The following is a 23439-nucleotide window of genomic DNA, read 5'->3' as shown; positions in this document are numbered from 1 at the left end:
TTCGATCATCACATAACGATATACCATAGCCCACCCATCGAAATGAACAAATTAATGTTAATCTAGAATAATGCCAATACACGCACGCTTCCTCTTGAACCCCCACTTCACGATATCCCACAATACGATATGCTCACGTGCTCACATGCTTCAAACAAGGCTTCACCCATGCTCGCCTCGTTTGGCGGTGCGGAGAATGTGAAATTATGGTGGAGTTTTGACCATCCCCTTTATGCGCTTGACGGAATTGAATGTGGGACTTAGTGGAAGGATCGGACCCGACGAGATTACCGTGCCGAATCCCACGACGGAAGACGGAGATTCGATGAAACGCCGTTGGGGGGATTAAAATCTGACCGACTGTGGCACCATTTAATTCTGGCTGACGAGAGACAAACGCGCGGACGAATAAATACGCGTAGATAAGATACGAGCAGAAAATACGCGAAATACGCGTAGGTTTACACACTGTTGATCGGCATCGGTGAATCCAAGTGTCGAGAATCGGGGTCTCGGACGTTGGAATTAAAGTTCAATTAACTTTCAAGCTTCAAATTTTCACTCAAGGGGTATTGTATTGGTATTCATTCCTATGTACTTTCTTTGATCCAATCACGCCATGTGAAAGACTCACTTGGCCAAAGGACCCTGCGTTGTCTGTCTGGACGACATTGCATCCGGTGAAGCCGGTTGCACTGCGAGGTGTGAGATTCTTATCTCGTGTTTGAGATCCCACGTACACAAGTTCTCGAAGTCGCTAAATAAAAAATGAGCCATTTACTTGAATGGTCTACATCGATGCATGCAAGTGAATGCCGTCTATTCCGTAAACTAACGCGGATTCGCTGCTTGCAATTGTTCTAGAATTGAAGATGATCTGATGATGCTGGAACTCTCAGGTACACGATCAGTTCTACCCTGTAGCTCTCCGCCAAGAATGGGTCTGTCCCCAAGACCCTGAAAATCCAGCGCAAATCTTTTTGTGTGCGATGTTCAGGGTCCAGTCCTGGTGGAATGTTGTGAATCGTCAATCGGAACACATGTTTTGCGATGAATTCTGGCTGTGCGATGCAGATGTCTTGCTCAGCGCTGGAGGCATACCACTGTATCCTGCTTGTATTGATGCGACGCAGCTTGGCGGGTCAGTCAACCCACGCCCAACACAATCCAAGACCATTCATAAGGTTCAAGGCATGTGCAAACATTATATAAGTTATGAAGATCTTGACAAAGACTTAGGATAATATTGTTATAAACTTGGACAAGTTTTCTAATCCTTTAGGCCTAAGTTTAGGGTCAAGTTTGAGTCTCGGTTTGCGAACTTCATACGAAACACAGCTTGACATTGATGCGATTGACGGAATGGTCATAGGCTACATAAACATGTGATAACCCTGCTTTGCCCATCCGTATACATTGACATGATACCCTGCCATTTTCCCTTTATCCTTGTTTCTTCCGTATTCCCGTCCTTTACTTCTTAGCAACAGCCTTGGCGAGATCAGCCAAAGCCTCACGACGCTTGAACTTGGCATCCTCAATGACACCCGCATCAGCATCGCTCGAAAAGTTTCCGCTCCAAGTGACAAAAGTAGCGCCCTCATGCTTTCCAGAAGTGACGGGGTAGGCGCGCACAGTGCTGACGACAGAGGTGTAGCTCAGCGCGGGCTGCGACGAGATGACGCTGTAGGTGATGTAGTGGTCGATGCTCGAGTGTTCCTCCTGCTTGACCTCGAGGACGGTGCCATCTTTGAAGGTCCACTTGACGATGTCGGTGTCGGGGGATGTGCCCTTCACCCACTCGCTGGAAGTGAGGGCAGAGTAGAACTTGGAGAAATCTTGCAGCTTGATTAGGTGCCAGACGTCGCTGAAGGGGGCGTCGATGACGGCGGATTCGAGGACCGAGGTGGAGGTTGGGATGCGAGACATGATTGCGTTGAGCGTGAAGCTGATGATTGATGGTTTGTCTGTGTTTTTGATGAATTGATTGATTGAATGAAGTGGTTGTTGGATGGAAGAAGGTAAATAGAGGGGTCACAGAAAGATTTGGTGGTGGTTAGTGTCGTCATAGGCAGCTCAGAGCTCTCTACATTGGGCAACAGCTACACAAGCTGTGCCGTTTTGAGGAATGAGGTGCCTAAGGCAATCAATGTCGTCACCATCACACAATTTAATCAACGCCATTTGGGAACATCTTCACATTTGCTATCTATCATACAGTATCTTCACTCAATTGCTCGTTCTTTTGCGCTCAAAAATTTTTCTGCTTTTTTTTTTTTTCTTCACTGGTGGGGTCGCGATGATGGAACTTCAGCTCACGATAGCACCAGGCTAGGCGCAAAAGTGAAGAGGAGCCACTCAGTTACCCACCGGCTTGAATGAATGGCTTGCATTCACTGGCGCAAGCAAGGTTTGGCGTACGTAAAAACAACCAAAGCAAATGCTACACCTAGAGGAACAGAAAGTGAGCCTCATTCAGGCTGCTTGGCCTCTCGTTCTGCTTTCTGGCTTGCTTGTTTGTGCGATCTCGTAACTGCTCTGAACCAGTAGAACGTTCCCAGTGTCAGAGGGATGGCGAAGATGATGTACATCCACCACTGGCTGGACATGACAAGGCGTCCATTCTTGCCGTTGTCGAAGTCGAAGTTGAAGATCCCCATACTGAAAAGTGTCTTATCTCCTGTTAGCATTGTTTCCGACGCCGAGCCTCGGGGCATGGTTGCTTACCGCTACAAATGTTGATGGGAGATAGAACATGGTGAGTTTGGCAATGGTGATCATAGCCTCGCTGTCGAGCTTCGTAGCTATTGCGATGTCGTTCATCCTACCGCTGTCCTCTCGGTTCGCTTCCGTCAATCGTGTCATTGCTTCGGTACTGGCCTTGATGGCACTGTCGGTTCTGAGGCTCAAAAGAGATGAGAGCTACCACAATCGAGTTAGCAAGATGCGCAGATGAAGAGCAAGAGAAGGGGTTATGTCCTCACTGTTGATAAGCAGACGTTGATCCTTCTGATGCGTGTATCCTGATAGCTCTTGAAGGAGATCGCCTGGGAGCGAAGAGTCTGCAAGTTCTTTTCGACGCGAAGAAAATGCTGATCAGGAATAGACAGCAGTTCTCTACAGTCCTTGTGCTCGCTGATGGCATCCTGGATGATCTGAATCATACAATCCACCGACTCCAAGATCTTCTCGAGGTACGGCAACGACTTTCTCAGTTGAATCGCCGTCTCTTTCACTTTCGTCTCTTCATTCTCCCCAATCTCAAACTTGAGTGAATTGCTATAATCTTCCTACAAACCCTCATGTTAGAACCAGTTCATATGATAGATGAGGAGACTTACCATTTTGCTAATGAGAGCAGAGAACGAGTGTGCATTCATGCCCTGATCCTGAAGAATTGAGCTCAAAGCACACGTAACAAACGTAAACGGGTCATCCCGTACACCCAGTTCTTCTGCTTTCTTGCAAGCAGATGTCAACTTTTGACCAGCAGGGATTGAGCTGGAGTATAGGATACGTGTTTGTCTCGTCTTTGTGTCGAAGCTGAGATAGAACATGCCTGCATCTTCGTACAAATGGGTAACACCTTCGGAAGAGTCAATTGGTAGGGAATGAAGTTCTTGACCTGGATGGGTGAAGTTATCTACGCCGGCGTCTACCAGTGGAAGGGTGAACCAGATATCTGTTAGAGTAAGTAATCAACTCTTACTATATACTTCGGGGATGTGTTTTACCGTAGTGGGAACCGTAGAGTCGTCCGCCTAGTCCTCTGAGGACGTTGTACTCCAGACCATATGAGATCCACGGTGCAAAGTCGAGACTTTGGGATAGTTCGCGTAGTTCGCTGGCATAAAGAAGAAACACACTCCGAGGAGTTGCATTGCTAGGCGATGGTTAGCATAGAAAACGTATGTCGTGAGTTTAACAGACAGAATGTGTATGTTTTCATCATCCAATGTAGACATGGCCTCCTTGATCTCTTCAAACTCTCTAAGGATGAAGTCTTTCATTTGAACTTCTGCTCTTTGTCAACAACAGTCATTGGATATGGTATGTATACAGTTACTTACCATGTCCCTCGTAAGTAAAACATCGGTACGACAAGAATTTGCTGTCTCTCCAACCACTAAAGTCCCGCAATCTTGCGAAACTCGCAGTTTCGAGACTATCCATATCTGGTGCATAGGCATGTGAGTTAGGATTTGCGCTGATGTCGACTGGGAGTTGGAGATCTGCGCTAGAAGCGGTATCTGGGCTGGATGACCGCGAGGACGACATGTTGATGAGAGCACGTGGAGTGAGGAACTGATGCTTGATGAAAAAAGTGACGACTTTGTTTCACGTTTGTTACTCTATATATCTTTGGAGGGAATACTTGAAGAGTTGTAGTTGAATATCCCAGCTGAACCTCCGTGTTTAGTCGGAGAGGGTGAGACAGGATGGGAAGCCTTGGGGACTGCCTCGTGACGCCACAAAAGATGGCGCCTCTAGGCAACGAGGCTGCGGCCTGGAAATCGTGGATTAAACCATTGCTAAGCGTTGGTATACAAACCAACCCAGTAGACAGTGGGATGCATTATTCAGTTGATATCCCAAGAGCTATTTACTGAGATAATACCTAGAACTGCCGACCCATTCGACTATCCGCAGCATCCAACCTAAATCTCTTCAGCGCAAAGAAATTATTCGCTCGCTCAAGTCTTCCTCCCCATCTCTTCTCCTCCCTTTGCGCTGCTCTGTCGCTGCTAACTTTGAGCCTTGACAACTGTGCAGCAAGGATAGCTTCGTTGGCCTGAACAACCTCTCGACTTCCATTGACTGTTCGTCGATGCGCAATCTCCATACCTGGCTCTGAAGGCGTTGAGGAGTCAAGGTGTTTCTGATCTGGTACATCTCGACGAGGAACGCGAGGTTCTTCGTGTTTGCGATGCGAGATGACTCTCCCAGAAGGCAACCTCACTGGATCACTGATGCCTTGCTTCCTCTCCCCCAAGGCATCTTCATATTGAGGTATCTCGTAGAATTCTTCTGTTTCTGGTGAAATATCGAAGCGACAATGGCCCTTGGCTAGCATGTGATGGTGTATGCCCTCAATTGTACCCCGGCGGGTGCCGCAGCAGATACATTCTCTGTATGTATTGATGACGAAGTGAAGGTATGAGACTAGTGTTTCGAGATCAACGGCTAGAAAATCTTTGAAGGGGATGTTGAAGCCGTGTGCTGCAGCCATGTGTTTCGTGCTATCATCCAAAGTTGAAGAGTCTTTCGCGCAGAAGAGGCAGTGACCAGGTACGAACGCTGTAGCAATGAATTCCTGGTCTTCTGCTTCAAAGTCTTGATCCTCGGCGTCACTTTCAGATTCATCTTCAAAATAGTCTCTTATTTGCGTTGGAGGCGAAGACGAATGAGTCGGTGCTGGTGACATTGTAACGCCATGGACTTTCTCTTGAAGCCTTTGAACGCTACCATCGACAGTCAGCTTCCGCAAAGGCCTTCAGGAGGAGATACATACTGTGCGTCACTTTTGACATGGGCTTTCCATGTTTGTAAGCCTCGTAACTCGATGTTGCAGAGTCTACAGAATGAAGGAGTTTGAGCAACTCTCAGCGATTGCTGTTGGTCGCTGTCAATAACACTTGTGTCTGCCATGATCAAGTATCTGGTCTCGAGAGCGAAGATATAGAATTGGGTACAAGTTCGAAAGGGCTGTAAATGCTCGAGATAAAAAGGAAGAATATGTGACAGTATGGCGAATGGTGGGTTTATATGTACCTTAGCGCCTTTGACCTGTAAAGGGTCTTTATAGTGATGAGTCGAGCTGACGATTTCCCTTTTGGGACATTTGTGGCGATGCTCATCGGGTCTTCGGACCCGGGCCACCGTGGGTCCGGACAATGCAAACACCTCACTCTCTAGCTACATCTTGATGAACTATTCGAGAATAATCATCCTCCAATCAATATCCAATTTAACCCACTCCTCTTCCTTCATAACACCAAGACCTATCCTACTCCAGACACCTGACCCGGGCACCTTCTCCTCAACAGCCATGACGTTCAACTTCACCACCTCATCATCACCTTCATAAAACCCATAATACCTCGATATGACAATGAGACTAATCGTATGACTTGTCGCAACGGGTTTTCTTCTCAAGAAATTTATCATCTTGCTCCCCCCTGCCTCGCTATCTTCGTTCAAGCTCTCCTCGAAACGATAATAGGATTTCTTCATGAATGGTGATGAAAGTTTTAATTCAAGCTTGACTAGTCCGTCTGAGGTTTCCATGTGTATACCATCTCGATTGGTGATTTGGATGGAAATATTGGCGTGGCTTGTCCAGAACACTATCCGTCCTGTGTCGTAAGGCGTAAAATCTTGACGAGAAGCGTCGAGCTGAAGTGACTCCAGCTGCGAGGTCAATGAGATATCAGTCATCTTGATCGGTCCGATAACTTTCGTATCATCGATCCAATCTTGGCTAGGCTTCTCAGTAGATTTAGACACGACGTCTTCCTTTCCGTAATCGTTCACTCTCCTCAGCGAGGTGCCCTTGATCAGAGAAACACTCCCATCACTCATCAGCGAGTAGAACGCCAAGAGCGACTTCATCTCCCCGACGTCCCTCTTATCGTAATCCTCCCTGATGCGAAGACTCGAACTACCTCCGATGAACCCTGTCCAACCGAGCCAGGACCAGCTAGGATACGGCACGCTGCGAGTCGATCCGCCAAAAGAATAAGTATACGTCTCATCTCGTCGATTTTGTCCGTATTTCCATGTCAGGGCTTGATCAAAGGTGCTCGCGTTCAGACCCCAGTGTATCTTCTCGTTGTTCAAATGCTCAAACCGACGAATGATTCCGAGAAAAGCAGGGAGGACATCAGAAGGGTAGGTGAACTTTCGCTCAGAGAATTGCGTTATGTACGTATCGAAGCTTTCCAAAGAAAACTTAGCTTCATTATCATCCCATTCATCGTAGCATCCGAGCGAATAGGACCTGGCGAAAGCTGTTGATCCGGGGATGTCGAGAAGTGACTCTTCCTCCCATGTCGTTCCGTCACAACACCAGTACACTTGCTTGTTGGTAAAAATCAGTGAACGCCTAGAGAGAAGGCGCTCTTGAAACGTCCAGCCTCTGGTGTTCCATGACGAAAATTGGAGAGTATCTTCTTCGGATAGAGTAACGAGGGGCATGATATGTAGCCCGCTTGATGAGACTTTGACTTGTCGTTGAAAGACATCTCGTGGATTCCCTGGGAGTCCTGCAAGTCCAGAAGTCGAATCTTCACCGCAGGCAGCTAATATCGTGAAGAGCGCCTTGGAGTAGATCAGATCCATTCGTGCGGTCTGATGACCAAGATCTGTAGGATCATCTTGTACGATGCAAAGAGCATCAACCCAGAGATACCTCTCTCCGACTTGCTCCGTGATATCCATTGCATCTTTGATTGTTTGAGGTATATGGATCTCCCCAAGACTGTTGGGTTGCTGAAGTCGCGACAGGTTCTCTCGAGTTAATCGTCTCTCGAAACGTGACTGTCTCGCCTTCTCGCTTGATCCCCAAACATAGCTGAGGGCAACGTAGCGCATTGTCGGGAGTAAATCAACGATCCTATGTTCCTTGACATCAATTACTCGACATCTCTCAGGCCACTCGTTGTCGCTATCGCTTAGCCACTTTGGTTTCTGACACTGCCCACCATGCTCGTCTTCACATTGCTTGATCCAGCGCCGAGGGATCGAAAGATCTAGCAGAGAACCGATCATTCGCCCTGTACCATCGAGACAAATGCCATTGCTTATCGTTTGGATCTCTTTGGGAGGCCAAAGAGCTTGCAAAGTGATCGAGTTGGCAAGTATAGCCAACCAGGGACATGGTTCCAGCCTGAGCAAAACACGATTCACGCCCCCAGTCTCCGGATCAAGACCATCCGTTGAATCCAGCAAAGTATTGTCCGAGGAAAAGATTCGGGATTCAAGAAAGCATTTGATAGGCTCATTGTTAACTGTAAGTCGTAGCCCATTTTTCTTGACTTCCTCGTGGATTTGAGGTTCCGTGCCAGGAACTTCACTTCTGAAATCTGGATGATTCGTTGAGCATCCATAGGGAGCTCGAATATACCGCTGGCGATGAGCATCGACGATAAGTTTGCAGACTTCGCATTCTTCTGAGCGATCCAAGATTTCTTGCAGCGTACCCAGGCAAGGATCTAGAGGCGGTCTGTTACTGGGATTGAAAGGAGCAGGGTCTGGAAAGAAGAGTTTGTCGAAATCGATGGCGGCGCATACCGAGCAAAGCTTGGGGGCGTTATCACTCATCTCGTGTTGCGCCTGATGATCAATGCAAGAAAGTGCCTTTTCTTTCGGCTGGTTTATGATGCGGGGATTTATTGCATGAAATACCGTAGGGCTGAATGTCAGCAGGCAGATGAGATGGGTCGTTGAGTGGCGCAGCCAGCATTAGTGTAGCAGATAAGGCGGTAGCTCCAAAAGGCTGATTCTAGGGCTGAAAGGGAATGGGGCCATGCTACTTTCATTGTCACAAGTGATTAACGAGGACATAGATACAAATTGAGTTATACTTCTATTGACAAACTTGGTCTAAGTGCCCCCAGAAGATGTCTTCGGTCACCGGAACCATGGCTAATCTCACTCCGACTTGATGTACTCAGCAATGTTAGGTCTAGCCTCAAAGACTTCCTTGAACTTGAGAAGAACATCGGGAATTTTAGACTAGTAAACCGTTAGTGCTAGTCAACTATTACAAATTTATCTAGGGAGAGGTAACGTACAGGGATGGTCTTGGTTCGCGTGTCGTTGTCGATAGACTGGTAGATGGCAAAGTCGGTGTAGCTGACTTCATTACCGAGAAGGTAAGGACCTTCGCGGTCCGAGTAGTACTGCGCAATAAGATCGTAGTACTTGGGGAGGAATTTGTTCTTGTACTCGTCGGTTGCTCCACTGAGGTTGGCAACCCATTGGGACTGAAATTCCGTTAGAACTTGATTGACGAATCGTAAGATTAGCCTTCATACTCTCCAATCGATGTAGATATCGGCTACTGCATCTACCAAATACTTGTCCTCGTTCGTCTGACCGTCATACTTGCCGAGGTCTCGAGCGAGGAAACGAAGAATTGGGATATGCTGTCAAAGATGTTAGTCTTATTTCGCAGCTCAATGGTGAGTTCACCAACCTGAGTGAGAATGAGACCCTTGTACTCAAGAGAAGGAAGGCTTCCAGTGCGGGTGATGCCCTGCTGCTTCAACTTCTCGCTGGTCTCTGGCCATGTGTCGGGGTAAGTATAACGAAGCTCCTTGAAGTCAATGCCGGCATCCTTCAAGAATAGCCTGTCAATTTGTCAGCCCAAGGTTCTGCAGCTTTGCGAACGTCAAAGAAATTGACAGATATACCCACTTGAGAACTTCTCCGCGGCCAAGTTTGCCAATGGCAAGGTAGTGGTAAACGACTGAGTCTGAAGGCATGGCGGCTGAGAATGTCGAGTATAGTTCGGATATGTTGGATCTCAATTGATTGTTGCTGTATCGTTGCTGTTGTTAACGAAGCAAAGAATGACACGACGACTCCAAAACATTTATACTGAATCATAGATCACAGCGCCCTTCTGGCGGCAGAATCTCGGCTTGTGTCAGCTTTTGGAATCAATTAATTACGTGATCAAACAAGCTCAAAAGGGCGCATCTTACTGGTGATTCCAAAGCAGCATGTCAGCGGGGGTGCATAATTACCTAACCAAGGTGCCCGAAAGGATTCACCAAAAGAGGGGACTGCATAATGTTGATCAGGACATTCATTGTAAGTTCCGAAATATTACGGAGGTTTGTCCTGATGAATTGGCACGAGGGTATCAATGTAAGCATCTGTTGCGTACGATTGAACAAATCGCCGAGACAAAGCGCCAATAAAAGTTAAATTGATGGACAGCTAGTGTCAAGAATGTCCAAGTCGTCGCAAGTCTTACATCTCATGCAAGAATCTAATAAGTATCCTCATACTCGTAGCAGAGGAGACCCTTCTTGATATGCATAACATCCCTGACCTTGGCCTTGAGCTTCACAGTCTCACCAATGAAGATGCCATGATTAAGAGTGACGTTACCAGCAGCCTTGTTTTCGTAGTCAAAGTTGACAAGAGGACCAGAGATGTCTTTCTCGCGCTTCTTGAGGTCGCGGATTTGCCATGACCACCAGAAGCGGTCAACGTTGGCGTGATGGACCCAGAAGAGAGGATCAGCAGCTATCAGAGTCAGTATATGAAGCATATTAGGTAGATGGGAGTGAGAGAAACTCACGGCTCTGCCATTTATCAGTCATGGTACCATACAACCCACCAACGCCCCAATGTCCACCAGAGTGAGTAGTGCTCTGCGTAAGACGCTCAAAGTGTCCAAAGTCACCCTGCTGCATCCCATCCTCAATAGCAGCAGGTCCACTCATGTCCCTAAAACTCAGCGGCGCAAAGTCTCTTCGAACACAGTTAGGGTTATAAGCCGTACCATTTCCAGGACCCAAGTTAGACTTGAGTCCTGCAAACGGACCGCTCTTGATACAATCACCACCAGAGCGATCGGGAACATCCCAAGGAGGATTCACAGGCAGCCCAGGCTCAGGGTTTGAGAAGTTTCCAGGGATCCAAGCTCCATTCCCACCGAAACCGTGCTTGTTGTCAAAAATAGGTGAGTTTATAAACACGGAGGTGTCATTATCTGGACCTGCGGCGTCAAGAGTCCAGTCCCAGTAGGGAACGCCACCTTTCCAGCCACAGGTCTGAAGCTCCTGTTCGTAGGAATACATGAGCAGACGGTGGTAGGGGTAGAATACGCCCTGTTTGAGTTAGAAGATGAAATCAAATGACGTGGCGACATACTGTGAAATGCACGTCATCGGCGTTGATGATGTGCGTGCCCAAGAAGTCATCCCATCGACTTCGAGCACCGGGGATATCAGCAGTAGAAGACTGGGGAGCTTTCTTCATCAAGCACTTCTGAGCTTTGATGTACTGGTGTCTCTCTTTGATACTAAGAGAGCGCCTATCACCAATCAGCAAGTGTCCTCCCAGACAGATTGGGTTATGTACCATTCTCTTCTGATGAAAGGCTTCTTGCAGCTCTTTGCTTCAGAAACAGCCACGCCTGCAAGGAGGACAGCAGTCCACAAAGAAGTGATAGCAACCATGGTGTAAACCTAAAGACAACCGCAAGGCGAAATGCAGGGAGAATATCAGAAGATGCAGCTGATCACTCAGAAGTGTTTGAGGCGAGTGATCGACAAGACGAAAGGAATGGGAACGCTCCTTTGTATGTTTAGCGTTTTTCGCCTCAGACTACAGGGTTCACGAAACTGGACCTCGTTGCCGAAGATTACCTGCAGCGTGACATTGCAGATGCTGCTACATACACGTTGGTTGAAGCGCACGAAAATAGCGGCCAACTCGGTTAAACACTCCGTGGCGTTCCTTGTTGAGCGATGGATCCGGGGATTCGGATTGTCAGGGATCACCCTTACCGAAGAGATAAACTTGGTCCCAAGACCGGCGGATTTCCACGACCCGCGCCGGAGAATCTAATCTGCAGGTTAAAACCCTAGCCTCGCTTGAGTGATTCCCTGGTGATCCGATTGTTTACCAACTCCACTAAACTGTAACGGTAAAAGATCATCTACACCAATAACAAGACCAAAAGTGCCCGTAGGTACATATGCATGTTGGTTCTGGGTAAATTAAAAGGGTTTTATTAGTCAAATTACACTGCATGACTCGGCGTAAGTTCCCTGTCCTCACTTCCCCTCTCCGTCCATGATCCTGCCGTCAAAGATCCCTGCGTCGTCCGCATTGTCGTGATATCTCGTTCGCCTCTTGGCTTACCTACTTCATAGACCTTTCCGTCCAAAGGAATTGCATCGTTGCTGTCCCCTGCAGCGAAAGGATCCTCATCTCCCCCGTACATGTCTCTTCGCGAGTTTATCGCTGACTTGTTCACCAAGTGTGACTGTCTTGCGCTCTGTCCAACATCGTGGTACCGGTTTCCGTAGCCTGAGCGTCCGGCTGAAGTTCCTGACAATGTCCAGCCCATTCTATGTAGAGCACTTTGAACGAGGGGTTTGAGAAAGGGTGCGGATGATGCAATCATGATGAGGATTTGCTCGAGGGCTGTCCAGGTAGCGATAGAGTTTGTGAGTGCCCATGCATCCTTCGCCATGCCGAATTCTTTGACTAGGGTTGCTTTTACGATGGAAGCGACACTTGCAAACATACCCAGACCCATGAGCGCGCCAACAAGGATCTTCTCCTTCAGCGGCCTTTTGAGCTTCCAGAGGAATAGTGTCGGTGCCAAAGATAGCATGATATCTGTCGCAATGTTGATACCAGATCCGATGTTTGACATGATGTGAATGCCAGTTTGGGGAAGACAGCTTGCTCCTTGTACTGTTTCCAAGACTGATGTATCCCATGATGCTTCGAGAGGTCTACACTGGAGTAGGATGAAGAAGGTGTTGGCAACACCGTAGGCTATCAAGATACCCATTATGAAGAAGCAAAAGACGCGCCACCATAGTACTGTAGGCTGGATTCGATGCATCATCATTGCGATGCTCACTTTGATGAACATCATGGCAATGCCCCAGATGGGAATCGCAAGAAATGCGTATTTTCGTGACCAAGTCACTTGAGATTCGGTGATGAGCCGTGGTGATGTATACATCTGCGGTATAAGGAATCCGAAGTCGACGACTGCAGCACACTGTTCCAAATAACCGTCAGTGATGGATCTCCCCAAAGGTATACAAACATCCAACTTACAACTCCAATCGCCATGCTGTAGTCCTCCCAACTCACCCTCCAAACCGGCCTTACTCGCAACCATATCCTCGCTACAAACATAACCAACGCAATAGCAAGTAGTGGCGATGTTATCCCCAAATGCGCAACCGCAAGCTTCGCAGCTCTCTCGGAGATAGGGAAGAAAGGACTCCCATCGCTGGGAGGTTTCGGAGGACCTGACATACGTGAAAATCACAGTGAATCAATACTTCAAAACTTAAAAGCATCAATTAAGAAAACAAACAAGAATCCAGTGACGAAGGAAACGCTGTAGATATTTGTATGCAACTCATTACAAGGATCAACACTTGAGACAAGTCACAGCATCATAATTCTCTTCACATGCACGTCTGCGTAACTCTATCCTGCAGAATGTTTCCATTTCACATTTTGTGACATTGTCACTACCGCTTCATACTTCTTTTCATCACGCCAAGCCAACCACGGATCGACGCGGAATTTACTGTGACGGCCTCATTCTAAAAAGTGAAAGCTCCGTGAATACAGAAAGGGCTTGCAGTAGGTAGTTACAGCCACTGAGGCACAGCAGACAAGGCTTGCAGATACTTCCCGAGACAAAGCCAGGGGTTCCGCAAGCGAAGCAAATCCAGCCGAGCGGGCAAACTGTATCTCGCTCTAGGATTTGTAGCCGTTCACCGGTGAATCCTCCGTTGTGATCCGCGGAGTGAATCCGGCGGCGTCCACTAAGAATTCATGTTCCCGTTCCTGCATGGATGAAAGGATTACAATGCCTGTTCGGCGTTTCAGCCAAGCTTCCTTTGGGAAAAGATTTACTTTCACACTACAGGAGAAGCCCAGGAAGTGAGTCTGGCGAGAGGATCGAAGTCCTAGTCGATAAGATAGGAGAGTTCAGTTGTGGCTACTGATGCTTAAAAACTTAATATCTGGGTAAATGGATTAATAGTCCGGTAAAACGACCCGTGCAGCCGTCCCAAAGGATTTCTTCAACGACTGGGGTATGGCTTGACATGGGGGGCCAAAGAGAAAACACCAGGAAGTGAAATCTTTTGAAAGCCTTGCAGATTTTCAGAACAAGATGTCAAATATTCTATTCTTGGCAGTGCAATGCATCCTCTTTCGCATTGATCACTAAGTGGACTCAAGCTCGCAATTATTACTCTACAAGTTCGGACGACTCGCTTACACTCGAACAGTTTCGACATCTCGGCTCCGCAATGTATGTAACCCTGATACTTTTCCCCCATTGTCATGAACTGATAAATACAACCAAACCCCATAAACTCAAATGACATCGAGTAACCACTACAACACGTCCCCACCGGTCTTGCATATTTAGGTGTCCTCCCCACTTCAAGCAGGTATCATTCAATGAAACAGAACTGTTTCATTCCTGCAAACGCCGCAGGATTGCATACATGAGTTTTCATACGCTGCGGTCAAGCTAACGAACTTTTGATCGGCCCGAGATTGATTTCATATTCGGCAGTTGACGTTACGGAGTGATGCGTTTGGACCCGTTGGGCAAGGTTATTTGAGCCGCAGTGGTGAATGATAAAACCAGGTAGATGCCTCGTGGGTATGGCTTGCTTCCTGTCATCTGGACTTGGGAATCACCTCGCTTGAAGGCGTCGTGATTCGTTGAGCCACGGACTGCAATGGTTACAACTACGACATAAAGACACAAAAGGTATAGTTGGACAGAATCAGCGTCTTGACAGTGGTCATAAAATTGCTCAATTATGCCTTCTCAAAGAGGCTGATCTGGTGACTCATTTCCAAGCCAGAAGAATAAAAAACACACAACGCTTCATTAACAGAAATATCGGTAAGCCCTCTTCCACAAAGGCCACGTAACACGTGCCTCCCTCTCCTGATCACTCATCAAATGAACTCGATAATAACGTCGTCCAGTCTGGATATCAATATCATCCAAAGCCACAAAGTTCGTTCTGTACCAAAGCTTGTGTCCGAGGTACATGATCACGACAATGGGAACAGCCATGAGATTAAGAAAAATGTTCTGCACAATGTCGTTTGTGGTCTCGTGCTTCTTGTGCTCAACAGGATCGATGGCTATCCAAACTTGGCTCAACAAGACAAGGACGTATCCAGCCAGAGCGAACCAAGAGCCGTATGTGCCGGGTCGTGAGCGGAATGGCAGTTGCTCGAGGGTATGTGCCGCATGTGCCCATGCGTTGCGGAAGCGGATGTGAGTAAGACAGATGCTGCCCCAGGTAAAGAGAGTCGCAAGAGAGCTGATGGATAACAACCAGTTGAAGACGACATCATGAGCCTTCAGATCAGCTATAAAAGCCAAAAGTCCAATACAGCAAGAAAAGATGATGGCAGCCAAAGGTCGACCCTGCTTATCAACGTAGGAGAAAATAGCCGGTGCCATGGATTGATCAGCAAGAGCGGCAAGGGTTCGAGAAGAACCAAAGACCGACGAGTTGCCAACGCTGATGACAGCAATAAGAATGACAGCGTTCATAACACTGGGCAGGACAGTAGTTCCGGCAGTTTCGATAGCGACGACAAAAGGTGAGGCCGCAGAGTTGGAAGAGCTAGCGTCCAAGATTCTCGGATCGTCGTGAGGAACAAGAAGGCTGACGAGCATCAGGGCTACAATGTAAAAGAGGGTGATGCGCCAGAAGACCTGCTTGATGGCGCTGGGGAGGGATTTGCGAGGATTGGCTGTTTCTGCTGCTGCCAGGCCGATGAGTTCTGTGCCAGTAAAGGAGAAACACGATGTCACGAGTACAGAACAGAAGCCTTTGAAGCCGTTGTTAAATAAGCCGGGGTCGATCCAATAGCGGCCTCCGATGTAGCCCGAGGTAGGTTCGCCTCCTATGTTGATGACAATTCCAAGGAGGCTAGGTATGTTAATCACTGAAATTTTGAGACTTTTAAGTGAGTGTCGAAGGGGGGGCTTACATGAAAGCTACGATCGCAGTGACTTTGATGATAGAAAAGACAAATTCGGCTTCACCGTAGGCTTTAACGCCGAAAAGATTGATGACGAAAATAGCTGCTAGGAAAATTGCGACAAAGACGGATTTGGATATGTCTTCGTTCCAGTAAGTGATTGTGAATGCGCCAGCGATGATCTCAAGAGGAAGAGTGAAGAGCCATTGAAGACAGTAGCTAGGGCTTGTTAGCGATGCTCTCATCTCGTTCACAGCTTGAATGAGCGAGACTTACTTCCATCCCATAGAAAACCCCCAGGAAGGATCCAGAAAGCGAGTTGAGAAGGCAGAGAATGAACCGGCGATGGGGAAGATGACACAAAGCTCGGCGAGCGATTGCATGGTGCAATATTGAAGTGCGCCGATGACGATGTATGAGAGAAGAACACTTCCAGGACCGCCTTGGTGAAGAGCACTGCCAGAAGTGATGAACAAACCGGTACCTATGCCATATTAGCAAGCCTCTCACAATCAAACACTGACTTCACCTACCAATAGCACCGCCGAAAGCAATCATCTGCAAATGCCTCCCCTTCAATTCCCTCGCCAGCGCCGACGTAGCAGTCTTTGCATTGGCCGCACGAATATCGAAGTATCGATCCCCCGGAACATGAGGCTTCTGCTCAGCATGATACTGCTTATCCCAACCCTTCATCTTCCTCCTATCAGCTCTTCTGAATCCATCAAGCCAATCATTCTGCTCTTTGTCGTCTTCCTGCTTCGGCGCTGAGATGGCCCATGTTGTTGTGTTTGCATCTTTGTGTGAGGCATTGCTCATGTTTCTCATCTCGATGATTTCGACATCACGAGTGAGTGCCACTTCGACTTTGATGTCGGTGGTTTTCGGTTTGTCATGTGACATTTTGAGGTTATTATGTTATGAAAATGAAAAGATCGTGGGAAATCGGCGCCAAGCCTTAATTGATGCGGTGGAGTAAAAACTCAGATGCAGGTAATTATGTAAAAGAACAACGTGGGAATTATGGTCTGGTCCGTGAGCCGCATGTCATCGCAGGGAAAAAAGAGGGAAGAAAAAAGCAAATGATCGGCACGATTTGACGGGGAGGCCACTAGATAAAAAACAAGATGCAGATGCAGATGCACAAGAAAAAAGCACGGGCGAAGGAATGAGGAGAGAGGCGAAAGGGGAACTTCGGCCACTTCGGCTCGAATGAGGAGACGGGATCCTCTTTCTGGGCAGTGACCCGATGAAACTTGAGCTTGTGTGTGGCCAGCCCCTGACGCCTCTCGACTAATCTGCTTTAGACATTCGAGTAGAAAGTGGCGTGCCAGGCCAAGACTTTGACATACCGGGATTGGTTACCTTTGAGCCCAGCATTTGAGAGGCTTTTTTTTTTTTAATCGTTGCAAGCTTCAAGCTTCAGGGAGAGGCCAGAGAAGGAAGGTGATTCATGCTACCGCGTGGCAGAGGGGGCGGGGGGGGGGGGTCAGGGGTTGCAAGTCTAGACCCTGACGAGTGAGGGACCACGATTTGAATGTTCCGTGACAAGCGTGATAACGGGCGGGTAAGAAGGAAGGGTCTCTGAACCAGTCATTCTCTGTACGTGATAGGTTTATTACCCAGTAACATTTCACAATCAGCCTTATCACCCTCACCTAAGATCACTCTCCATATTTCATCGTTCCAATCCGAGACCTCTTCAATACTAACCTCACACTATCGAATAGCCTCCGAGGTCGGCAATTAACTTTCACGCCATCACGAGCCAGGCCAAGACAAGAAATGTCGCCTAGATCCCTCTTCTGGAATGACGCCGCCGAGGAAAAAAAAGAAGCCAAGAACTCTATTTACGTTGTCCTCTTATCTAATGTAATTTAATCTACCCAAAACCACGTGGTTGTGGATGGCAACTAAACTGCTTAGCACGCCGCATGCACACACGACACCTTCGTCCAATTTGATCAGGCCTGCAGCTGCTGAAGAGACGGTAACGTCGCAGATACCAGCAAATAATTGGAGCTTGCTGACTTGTTTTCTACTGGTCTTATGTCAGATGCGGCACGGGAAATTCACATGGAAAATAAACACTCACAAGACCAATTGCTTTTCTGGGGTTTGATTGGGGAGGTTCAATTGGTAGAAGCAGTATATCTGGGTGATGATCCCGCAAACGCCTGCGGCAAACCATATCCGAAACGCTCTCACCTCCAGTCGTCTTGCACCTTTCCAGGGGATAAATCCGATACTATTGAGGATAGTCGCATTATCCAAGGTCAGGTATACCGCTATCAACAGCTGTCGAATGATGGTGACGTATGCTAGAAAATAGTCTTGGTGCTTTCGCGTCAATGCTCCAGCTGCGGAATTGAATTGCTGGATGAATCTGCCGGTTCGGAGAATCTTTGCCGTTAACGCTAGTTGTTTCATTAAATTCTGCCAGCGCTGAATTGAGGTTATTGTGGCGTTGTTTCGGCCGAGAAGCCAGGCGGTTGTGCGTGATGAGAAGATGAGGAATTTGAGGAGGATGTCGCGCTCTGTGGTGGTGAAGCGAAAGTCGCTGATGTTTGAGGCGAGTGTCGCTACATTGTTGATCATTATGCGCGCGGACAGTACAGCGGAATGAGTGTGAAACAACTATGTGAGGTTTTGCAAAATGGTGAGGTCGAGGTGAAGCACGAGGCGGTGAAGTTACTGGGGTCGCGATACGCCAACAGGGTCGAGTAGCACGTCACCTCTTTGGGATTCGGAGACCGTATCTTGACGAGTCAACTCGACGATTTTCTCGTATGTCAAAAGGGAACCTCGGCTCAATGATAAGAAGATCTGGGATTAAGCTCATTGTAGATTGACGATAGTGGGTCGTGATTGAAGCTGGGAGAGTGTCCATGCGTTGTTCCGCAACACCAAGACAGAGTATTAACGAGCATCAACCAATTAACTGGATCTTTTACTAATATAAAAAACCCTCCTATACCCAACTCGCTATATATCGAGACGAAGCCCATTTTATAATACTAACTTTAGCATTGTGAAGCGTAATGATACTTCTGTATCTGAACTATAGGGTATTTTTCGCTTTAAGCTCCAACGTTCATGTCGGCCATGCCTCAAAAGACAGTCCTAAACTTTTCGAAGCATAACAAAGAATAAACAAATAGTATGATTCCTCTTTTCTCATGACGTGTTGTTGCTTGAGACGTATCTAGTAAGTTTATCGTGGCATCAATGTGAGGCCTTGGACACTCACGTTCGACAGCAAGGTAGACGCCGGATCAAGCGCCCGAAACGGCTTGCCATGTCCGCAGATCTGGGAAAACAGATTCTATTTCATTCAGTCACATATCACATAACATCACTGCTTCTATAGTCGAAACATCACGAGCTCATTGCTCTTCATGATGGCGAGATCGGACTTCGGCGGATTCAGACACATTTGGCACAAATATCCGGCTCCACCACGAGCCGAGGCTCGCCAACCCGATAGCTTGGATACAGCGCGGAATTACAGCGACAAACGAGGGACAATGATGAAGCAAGATTCGAGACATTGGCGGTGTTATTCCCGTGTCTTGCGGCGCGTGGCTGAAACTTGCCAAGTCGAGGTCAAGGCGTTGAAAGCTTGAAGCCTAAGGCATGACAAAACCAGTCGAGGATCAAGCGACTCCGTTTGCATTTAAGCTTACAGCACTGTCCACGAGTGGTAAGAATCGTAAGTTTTATGCGAATAATTGGTAAGTGGATTGTTGTCATGTTCCATTATTAGACGCGTCGGGAAATAAAGGAAGTGATCGCGTCTTACTTGCATGCAAGACAGGCGCGTTGATTGGTCTGCTCGGTATTTGATGCAGTCACTGTGGATGAGAGGATGATCGCTGATCCAACTTGGGGGGCTATTCGAGGAAAACAGTAGTAAGAATTGCAATTTTGCTGCGATAGATGATGGATAATATACTAGTACTTCAAGGATATGATTGAGCGTGATTTGACTGGCTTGGCCGCAAATATAGCGATATCCGAGTCCGACGGAGAAGGCTGGCATCCTAACATCACAGGCCACTTAGCGGATCAAAACTCCATTGATCAACGAAAATGTCACCAATCGATTCAGATCCCAACCAATCGCCGCTCTATTCCCATCCCTAACGAGATTAAACCCACAGTAAGCCGCCAAGATGGAGTCCTCATTGGCAAGACTACCAACTCAGCCCTACCCACCGACCGAGTTCCTTCTCTCATCCTCCCTTTCTTTCTCCTCCCAACTTTAAACTTTAGCTCTTCTGTTATTTTGTTTGCGTTTGACCCCACTCGCTACGATGCCAACCCTCGAGCCTGCGACTGATATTGACTCTAATGTCTGGTATCAGCTCTCTGAGTTGGCTGTTGATGATAATGATGGGGATTTCAAGTCTATGCTTCAACCTACTGCGCCCGGGGGTGATTTGAGAGTTTGGCCTGCTAATAAACAGTCATACTGGCAGTTCGTATGTCATTCCCCTCACGACATGAGAACATGTACTGACACCGTGTAGCAAAAGATAGGAAACAAACCCGGCCGATACCAACTCCGATGCTCAGACACAACCGTCAAGAAACAGTTATCAGTATGCTACCGACCGGAGATCATCAACGAGAAACTCCGCACAAGGCCGTGCTTGATGCCCATCGACGACAGCGAAATGCAGCAATGGGATGTGTCGCTGTGGGGTTCTGGTGACACATACCGGTTGACGAATGTTAGGAACGGCACGAAATGGAACTTGGATTGTATTGCTAATGGGCCGGTTATTATGAGCTCTGATCTTGAGGGGGATCAACCGCGGCAACATTGGTTGATGAGTAGTGTTGGGCAGGTGAATAACGAGATGTACTCTACGGTATACACTGCGGTAAGTCACCCAACTGTACTTATACGCGACCATCTTGCTGATTGAAGTCATAGCCGCCCGAGTCAACGGGTGAAAGCACCGCTACAGCTGGCACAACAGGCTCCGACTCATCAGCCGCCACCGCTACTTCAAACTCAAGTAGCGATCCCAGCAGCACCAGCAGCGAGAGCAATGACGGCGGTGGTGGCAGCAGTGGCCTCTCAACCGGCGCAGTCGCCGGTATATCCGTCGGTGTCACTCTCGGCGTCGTTGCGCTCGCTCTCGCTGCATTCTTCTTCTGGCGCCGCAACAAGCGCAAGTATCAAGTCGCTGGTACTGGCTCACCGGACTCTCCTGGAAAGCCTGACAATTCCCCAATGGCTGTGTCGCCCAACCCGGCGTATAGCTCTGTCTACTCAGCTGAGAAGTCGCCGGCGGCTGAGATGATGCATGAGCAGAGACCTGTTGAGTTGTCGACTGGTCAGGATCAGAGGCATGAGCTGGCATAAATGACATCGCTCCCCGGTCAGCTATTCAAGCTGACGAGGTTGAGGGATTAGAGCGAGACATCATATTCATCTGTATATATAGCAACAACTTATACCAAGCGAGGCGCATGATATTCCGATACCAACGCTCTATAGCGAATACAATAAATAATCACCTACTGTACACCTAATTGGCCTGGAGTTTGGCAGTTGGATACCTACTTGCGTCCAATTCTTACACCCAGCGGACAGAACATCATCACCAAGAACCTTTGCAGTAATAACAAAAATGATATTAGGCTTAAAAGAAATCGTTTGCATTATTTACGGCAAGATGCAAAAGAAAGGTCTCGGAGGGAGTCGAACCCTCGCTGGCGGAATCAGAATCCGCAGTCATAACCGTTAGACCACGAAACCATTAAAGGTGTGACCTTGATTGCTGATAGCGGAAAACTCAATTGCCATCTAAGTTCGCTACCCTACACAAACCCATATTAGCCCCACGAAGCCGAACGGATCCTTCCGCTGCTTAGGTTTGTTCGACTTAGATTTCAAGTTGCTGGTCACACGGTATCATACTACTGAAGCTTTTGAATATTGGGCCTTATAGAATCACAGGGTTCGCGATGGTATCGTCCTTGAGGCAAATAGTTTAGGCAAATAGTATTTCACTGGGGGCGAGATTCATGACCAAGCTGTTTGTGCATACTTTTACGTATAGCACAAGCCGGGTTGTTGGGAAGAATAGAAACATAAGAGAAATCTTAAAACTGGCGGACTAATATCAGGCAGCAGATAAATGTTCAAATCTGATCCATACTAAAGGCGGAGGAAAGGGTTTGATTGCACAGGAAGGTTGTTTTACATCAGGCACCGGAGGGATAAAGATTTGACATATCATCGATTGCGTGAAGGTTACCAGGAACATCCATAAATGGGAATCCAAATTGGTACCTTTTGACTATTCCCAAAACTCTTGTTATCTGCCCAGTCCAACTGAAGAGCACCTAAACACTGTTGCCTCCCTCTTCAACCCTTACCCAATTTCTCTCTCTAGATATAAGTCTTGAGAAGAGAGTTGTAGTACTGGTAAGCAGTACCACTAGGGGGCTCAAAGCTGTACATGTAGTCAGCCCACCAAGGACCAGCAGCCCACCAGGTAACTCCCTTCCAAACATCAGAGTTCTCCTTAAGATAGTCCAGCATGTTCTTGACAGCAGTCTTGCAGGTCTCGTTGGGGCCACCGGCGAATTCACCGATCATGCCGATCTTCTTGTTCTTCCTCAACCACTCGGTAGCAGCCTTGACGCGCTCGACGCCAATGGTGGTGGAGACGCAGTTAGGTGAAGTGCCAGAGCTGTCGGAGTCGAGGTACTGGTGCATTTCGTAGACGATCTTGTCAAGAGGGTCGGTAAGAGCCTGGTGATGTTAGTTATGGGAGTCACTGGAGAAAGAGGGAGGAGTACAGACCTTCATGTTGTCGTTGACATCAGGCCAAGACCAAGCACCGGACCATTGGTTACCCTCGACGAAGATAGTCTGAGTAGCTCCAGCAGCGCGAATACCGTTGATAGCAGCCTGGTTCAAGTTCAAAACAAGAGTCTGATCCATAGTGTTGTACTCATTGTTAGTATCAAAGATAATCTTGCTGTTGCTCTTGAACTGAGTAGCAAAGTTCTTCCACCAGGTCTGGAAGTCAGAGGTCGAAGTGATGATCTTGTCAAAGTAACGGCCGTAGTTGTGAGGGTCAAGAATGACGTTGGCGCCCTTGCCGGTGATGTGGTCCACGATAGTGGTGAGGTTCTTCATGTAAGCGGTGTCAAAAGGACCGGTCATGGAGCTAGGGTTTGCACGCTCCATGCGGAGCTGAACGCGGAAGGCGTTGTAGCCCTGAGAGATGAGGGTCTAAAGCAAGTCAGCTTTGTTCTCACTCTCAAAGTGTTCAACTTACATCAACGGCGGCCGGGTCAGGGAAGATGAAGTGCTTTCCCCAAGTTCCAGGCAAACTACCCTCACCAAACTCACCACCAGCCTCATTAGTACCAACCCAGAGAAACTTTCCATTCCCAGGTGTACCAGTAGGCGTGCTACCACCACCAGTAGTGGTCTTGAGGGTAGTGGTAGGCTCCTCAGCAGTGCCGGGGATACACTGACTGTACCACTCATTGACGACGGTGCATTTGTAGCCAGAGACGCAGGTCTTTGAGCCAGACCAGCCGTTTCCACCGCATTGGGCCCAGGCGCCGCTTTGGGCGACTGAAAGGCCGGTGAAGAGGCTGAGAGCAAAGAGGGACTTCATGATGTTGGTTGATCTGAATGCACTTGTCAACTGA

The 23439-nt window shown here is 47.9% G+C and overlaps 10 protein-coding genes and 1 non-coding gene across 11 annotated transcripts; 1 reads left to right on the top strand and 10 right to left on the bottom strand.

Annotated features, from left to right (window-relative positions):
- Positions 1 to 1473: 1473 nt before the first annotated feature.
- Positions 1474 to 1929, bottom strand: BKA55DRAFT_545858 (uncharacterized protein; the record flags this gene model as incomplete). Its single annotated transcript, XM_046190854.1, has 1 exon — positions 1474 to 1929. One exon carries the CDS (start codon positions 1927 to 1929, stop codon positions 1474 to 1476), a length of 456 nt encoding a protein of 151 aa, XP_046042328.1.
- Positions 1930 to 2186: 257 nt separating this feature from the next.
- Positions 2187 to 4430, bottom strand: BKA55DRAFT_680863 (uncharacterized protein). Its single transcript, XM_046198232.1, has 7 exons — positions 4071 to 4430; positions 3931 to 4018; positions 3735 to 3883; positions 3342 to 3682; positions 2985 to 3290; positions 2728 to 2922; positions 2187 to 2672 (listed from the first exon to the last, which is right to left on the bottom strand). The coding sequence occupies exons 1-7, from the start codon at positions 4276 to 4278 to the stop codon at positions 2472 to 2474; spliced, it is 1488 nt and encodes a 495-aa protein (XP_046042327.1). The 5' UTR covers positions 4279 to 4430; the 3' UTR covers positions 2187 to 2471.
- Positions 4431 to 4618: 188 nt separating this feature from the next.
- BKA55DRAFT_697102 (C2H2 type zinc-finger-domain-containing protein) lies at positions 4619 to 5649 on the bottom strand (the record flags this gene model as incomplete). Its single annotated transcript, XM_046200334.1, has 2 exons — positions 4619 to 5462; positions 5513 to 5649. The coding sequence occupies 2 exons, from the start codon at positions 5647 to 5649 to the stop codon at positions 4619 to 4621; spliced, it is 981 nt and encodes a 326-aa protein (XP_046042326.1).
- On the bottom strand, positions 5440 to 8395 carry BKA55DRAFT_584353 (heterokaryon incompatibility protein-domain-containing protein). Its single transcript, XM_046194311.1, has 3 exons — positions 5773 to 8395; positions 5513 to 5613; positions 5440 to 5462 (listed from the first exon to the last, which is right to left on the bottom strand). Exon 1 carries the CDS (start codon positions 8320 to 8322, stop codon positions 5932 to 5934), a length of 2391 nt encoding a protein of 796 aa, XP_046042325.1. The 5' UTR covers positions 8323 to 8395; the 3' UTR covers positions 5440 to 5462; positions 5513 to 5613; positions 5773 to 5931.
- Positions 8396 to 8482: 87 nt separating this feature from the next.
- On the bottom strand, positions 8483 to 9621 carry BKA55DRAFT_584351 (uncharacterized protein). Its single transcript, XM_046194310.1, has 5 exons — positions 9421 to 9621; positions 9200 to 9353; positions 9039 to 9149; positions 8796 to 8987; positions 8483 to 8736 (listed from the first exon to the last, which is right to left on the bottom strand). Exons 1-5 carry the CDS (start codon positions 9486 to 9488, stop codon positions 8653 to 8655), a joined length of 609 nt encoding a protein of 202 aa, XP_046042324.1. The 5' UTR covers positions 9489 to 9621; the 3' UTR covers positions 8483 to 8652.
- A 379-nt stretch (positions 9622 to 10000) lies between these two features.
- BKA55DRAFT_527376 (uncharacterized protein) lies at positions 10001 to 13026 on the bottom strand (the record flags this gene model as incomplete). The annotated part of the gene is made up of 8 exons (XM_046188923.1): positions 10001 to 10260; positions 10316 to 10847; positions 10891 to 11053; positions 11101 to 11207; positions 11529 to 11585; positions 11648 to 11680; positions 11891 to 12763; positions 12823 to 13026. 8 exons carry the CDS (start codon positions 13024 to 13026, stop codon positions 10001 to 10003), a joined length of 2229 nt encoding a protein of 742 aa, XP_046042323.1.
- A 1609-nt stretch (positions 13027 to 14635) lies between these two features.
- Positions 14636 to 16653, bottom strand: BKA55DRAFT_527575 (amino acid permease-domain-containing protein; the record flags this gene model as incomplete). The annotated part of the gene is made up of 4 exons (XM_046188938.1): positions 14636 to 15698; positions 15760 to 15969; positions 16027 to 16234; positions 16284 to 16653. The coding sequence occupies 4 exons, from the start codon at positions 16651 to 16653 to the stop codon at positions 14636 to 14638; spliced, it is 1851 nt and encodes a 616-aa protein (XP_046042322.1).
- Positions 16654 to 17414: 761 nt separating this feature from the next.
- BKA55DRAFT_584346 (peroxisomal biogenesis factor 11) lies at positions 17415 to 18728 on the bottom strand. The gene has a single exon (XM_046194309.1). It carries the CDS (start codon positions 18346 to 18348, stop codon positions 17842 to 17844), a length of 507 nt encoding a protein of 168 aa, XP_046042321.1. The 5' UTR covers positions 18349 to 18728; the 3' UTR covers positions 17415 to 17841.
- A 1338-nt stretch (positions 18729 to 20066) lies between these two features.
- On the top strand, positions 20067 to 21127 carry BKA55DRAFT_527521 (uncharacterized protein; the record flags this gene model as incomplete). The annotated part of the gene is made up of 3 exons (XM_046188931.1): positions 20067 to 20234; positions 20283 to 20639; positions 20693 to 21127. The coding sequence occupies 3 exons, from the start codon at positions 20067 to 20069 to the stop codon at positions 21125 to 21127; spliced, it is 960 nt and encodes a 319-aa protein (XP_046042320.1).
- Positions 21128 to 21451: 324 nt separating this feature from the next.
- On the bottom strand, positions 21452 to 21523 carry BKA55DRAFT_t293. The gene has a single exon. It is a non-coding gene; the product is annotated as a tRNA-Gln (tRNA).
- Positions 21524 to 22159: 636 nt separating this feature from the next.
- On the bottom strand, positions 22160 to 23405 carry BKA55DRAFT_599240 (glycoside hydrolase superfamily; the record flags this gene model as incomplete). The annotated part of the gene is made up of 3 exons (XM_046196369.1): positions 22160 to 22525; positions 22577 to 23011; positions 23058 to 23405. The coding sequence occupies 3 exons, from the start codon at positions 23403 to 23405 to the stop codon at positions 22160 to 22162; spliced, it is 1149 nt and encodes a 382-aa protein (XP_046042319.1).
- Positions 23406 to 23439: the final 34 nt, after the last annotated feature.

The sequence above is a fragment of the Fusarium redolens genome, assembly GCF_020744475.1.
Source record: "Fusarium redolens strain MPI-CAGE-AT-0023 chromosome Unknown BKA55scaffold_26, whole genome shotgun sequence".
Classification (NCBI taxonomy): Eukaryota; Fungi; Ascomycota; class Sordariomycetes; order Hypocreales; family Nectriaceae; genus Fusarium; species Fusarium redolens.
This window is presented reverse-complemented; position numbering and strand designations above follow the sequence as displayed.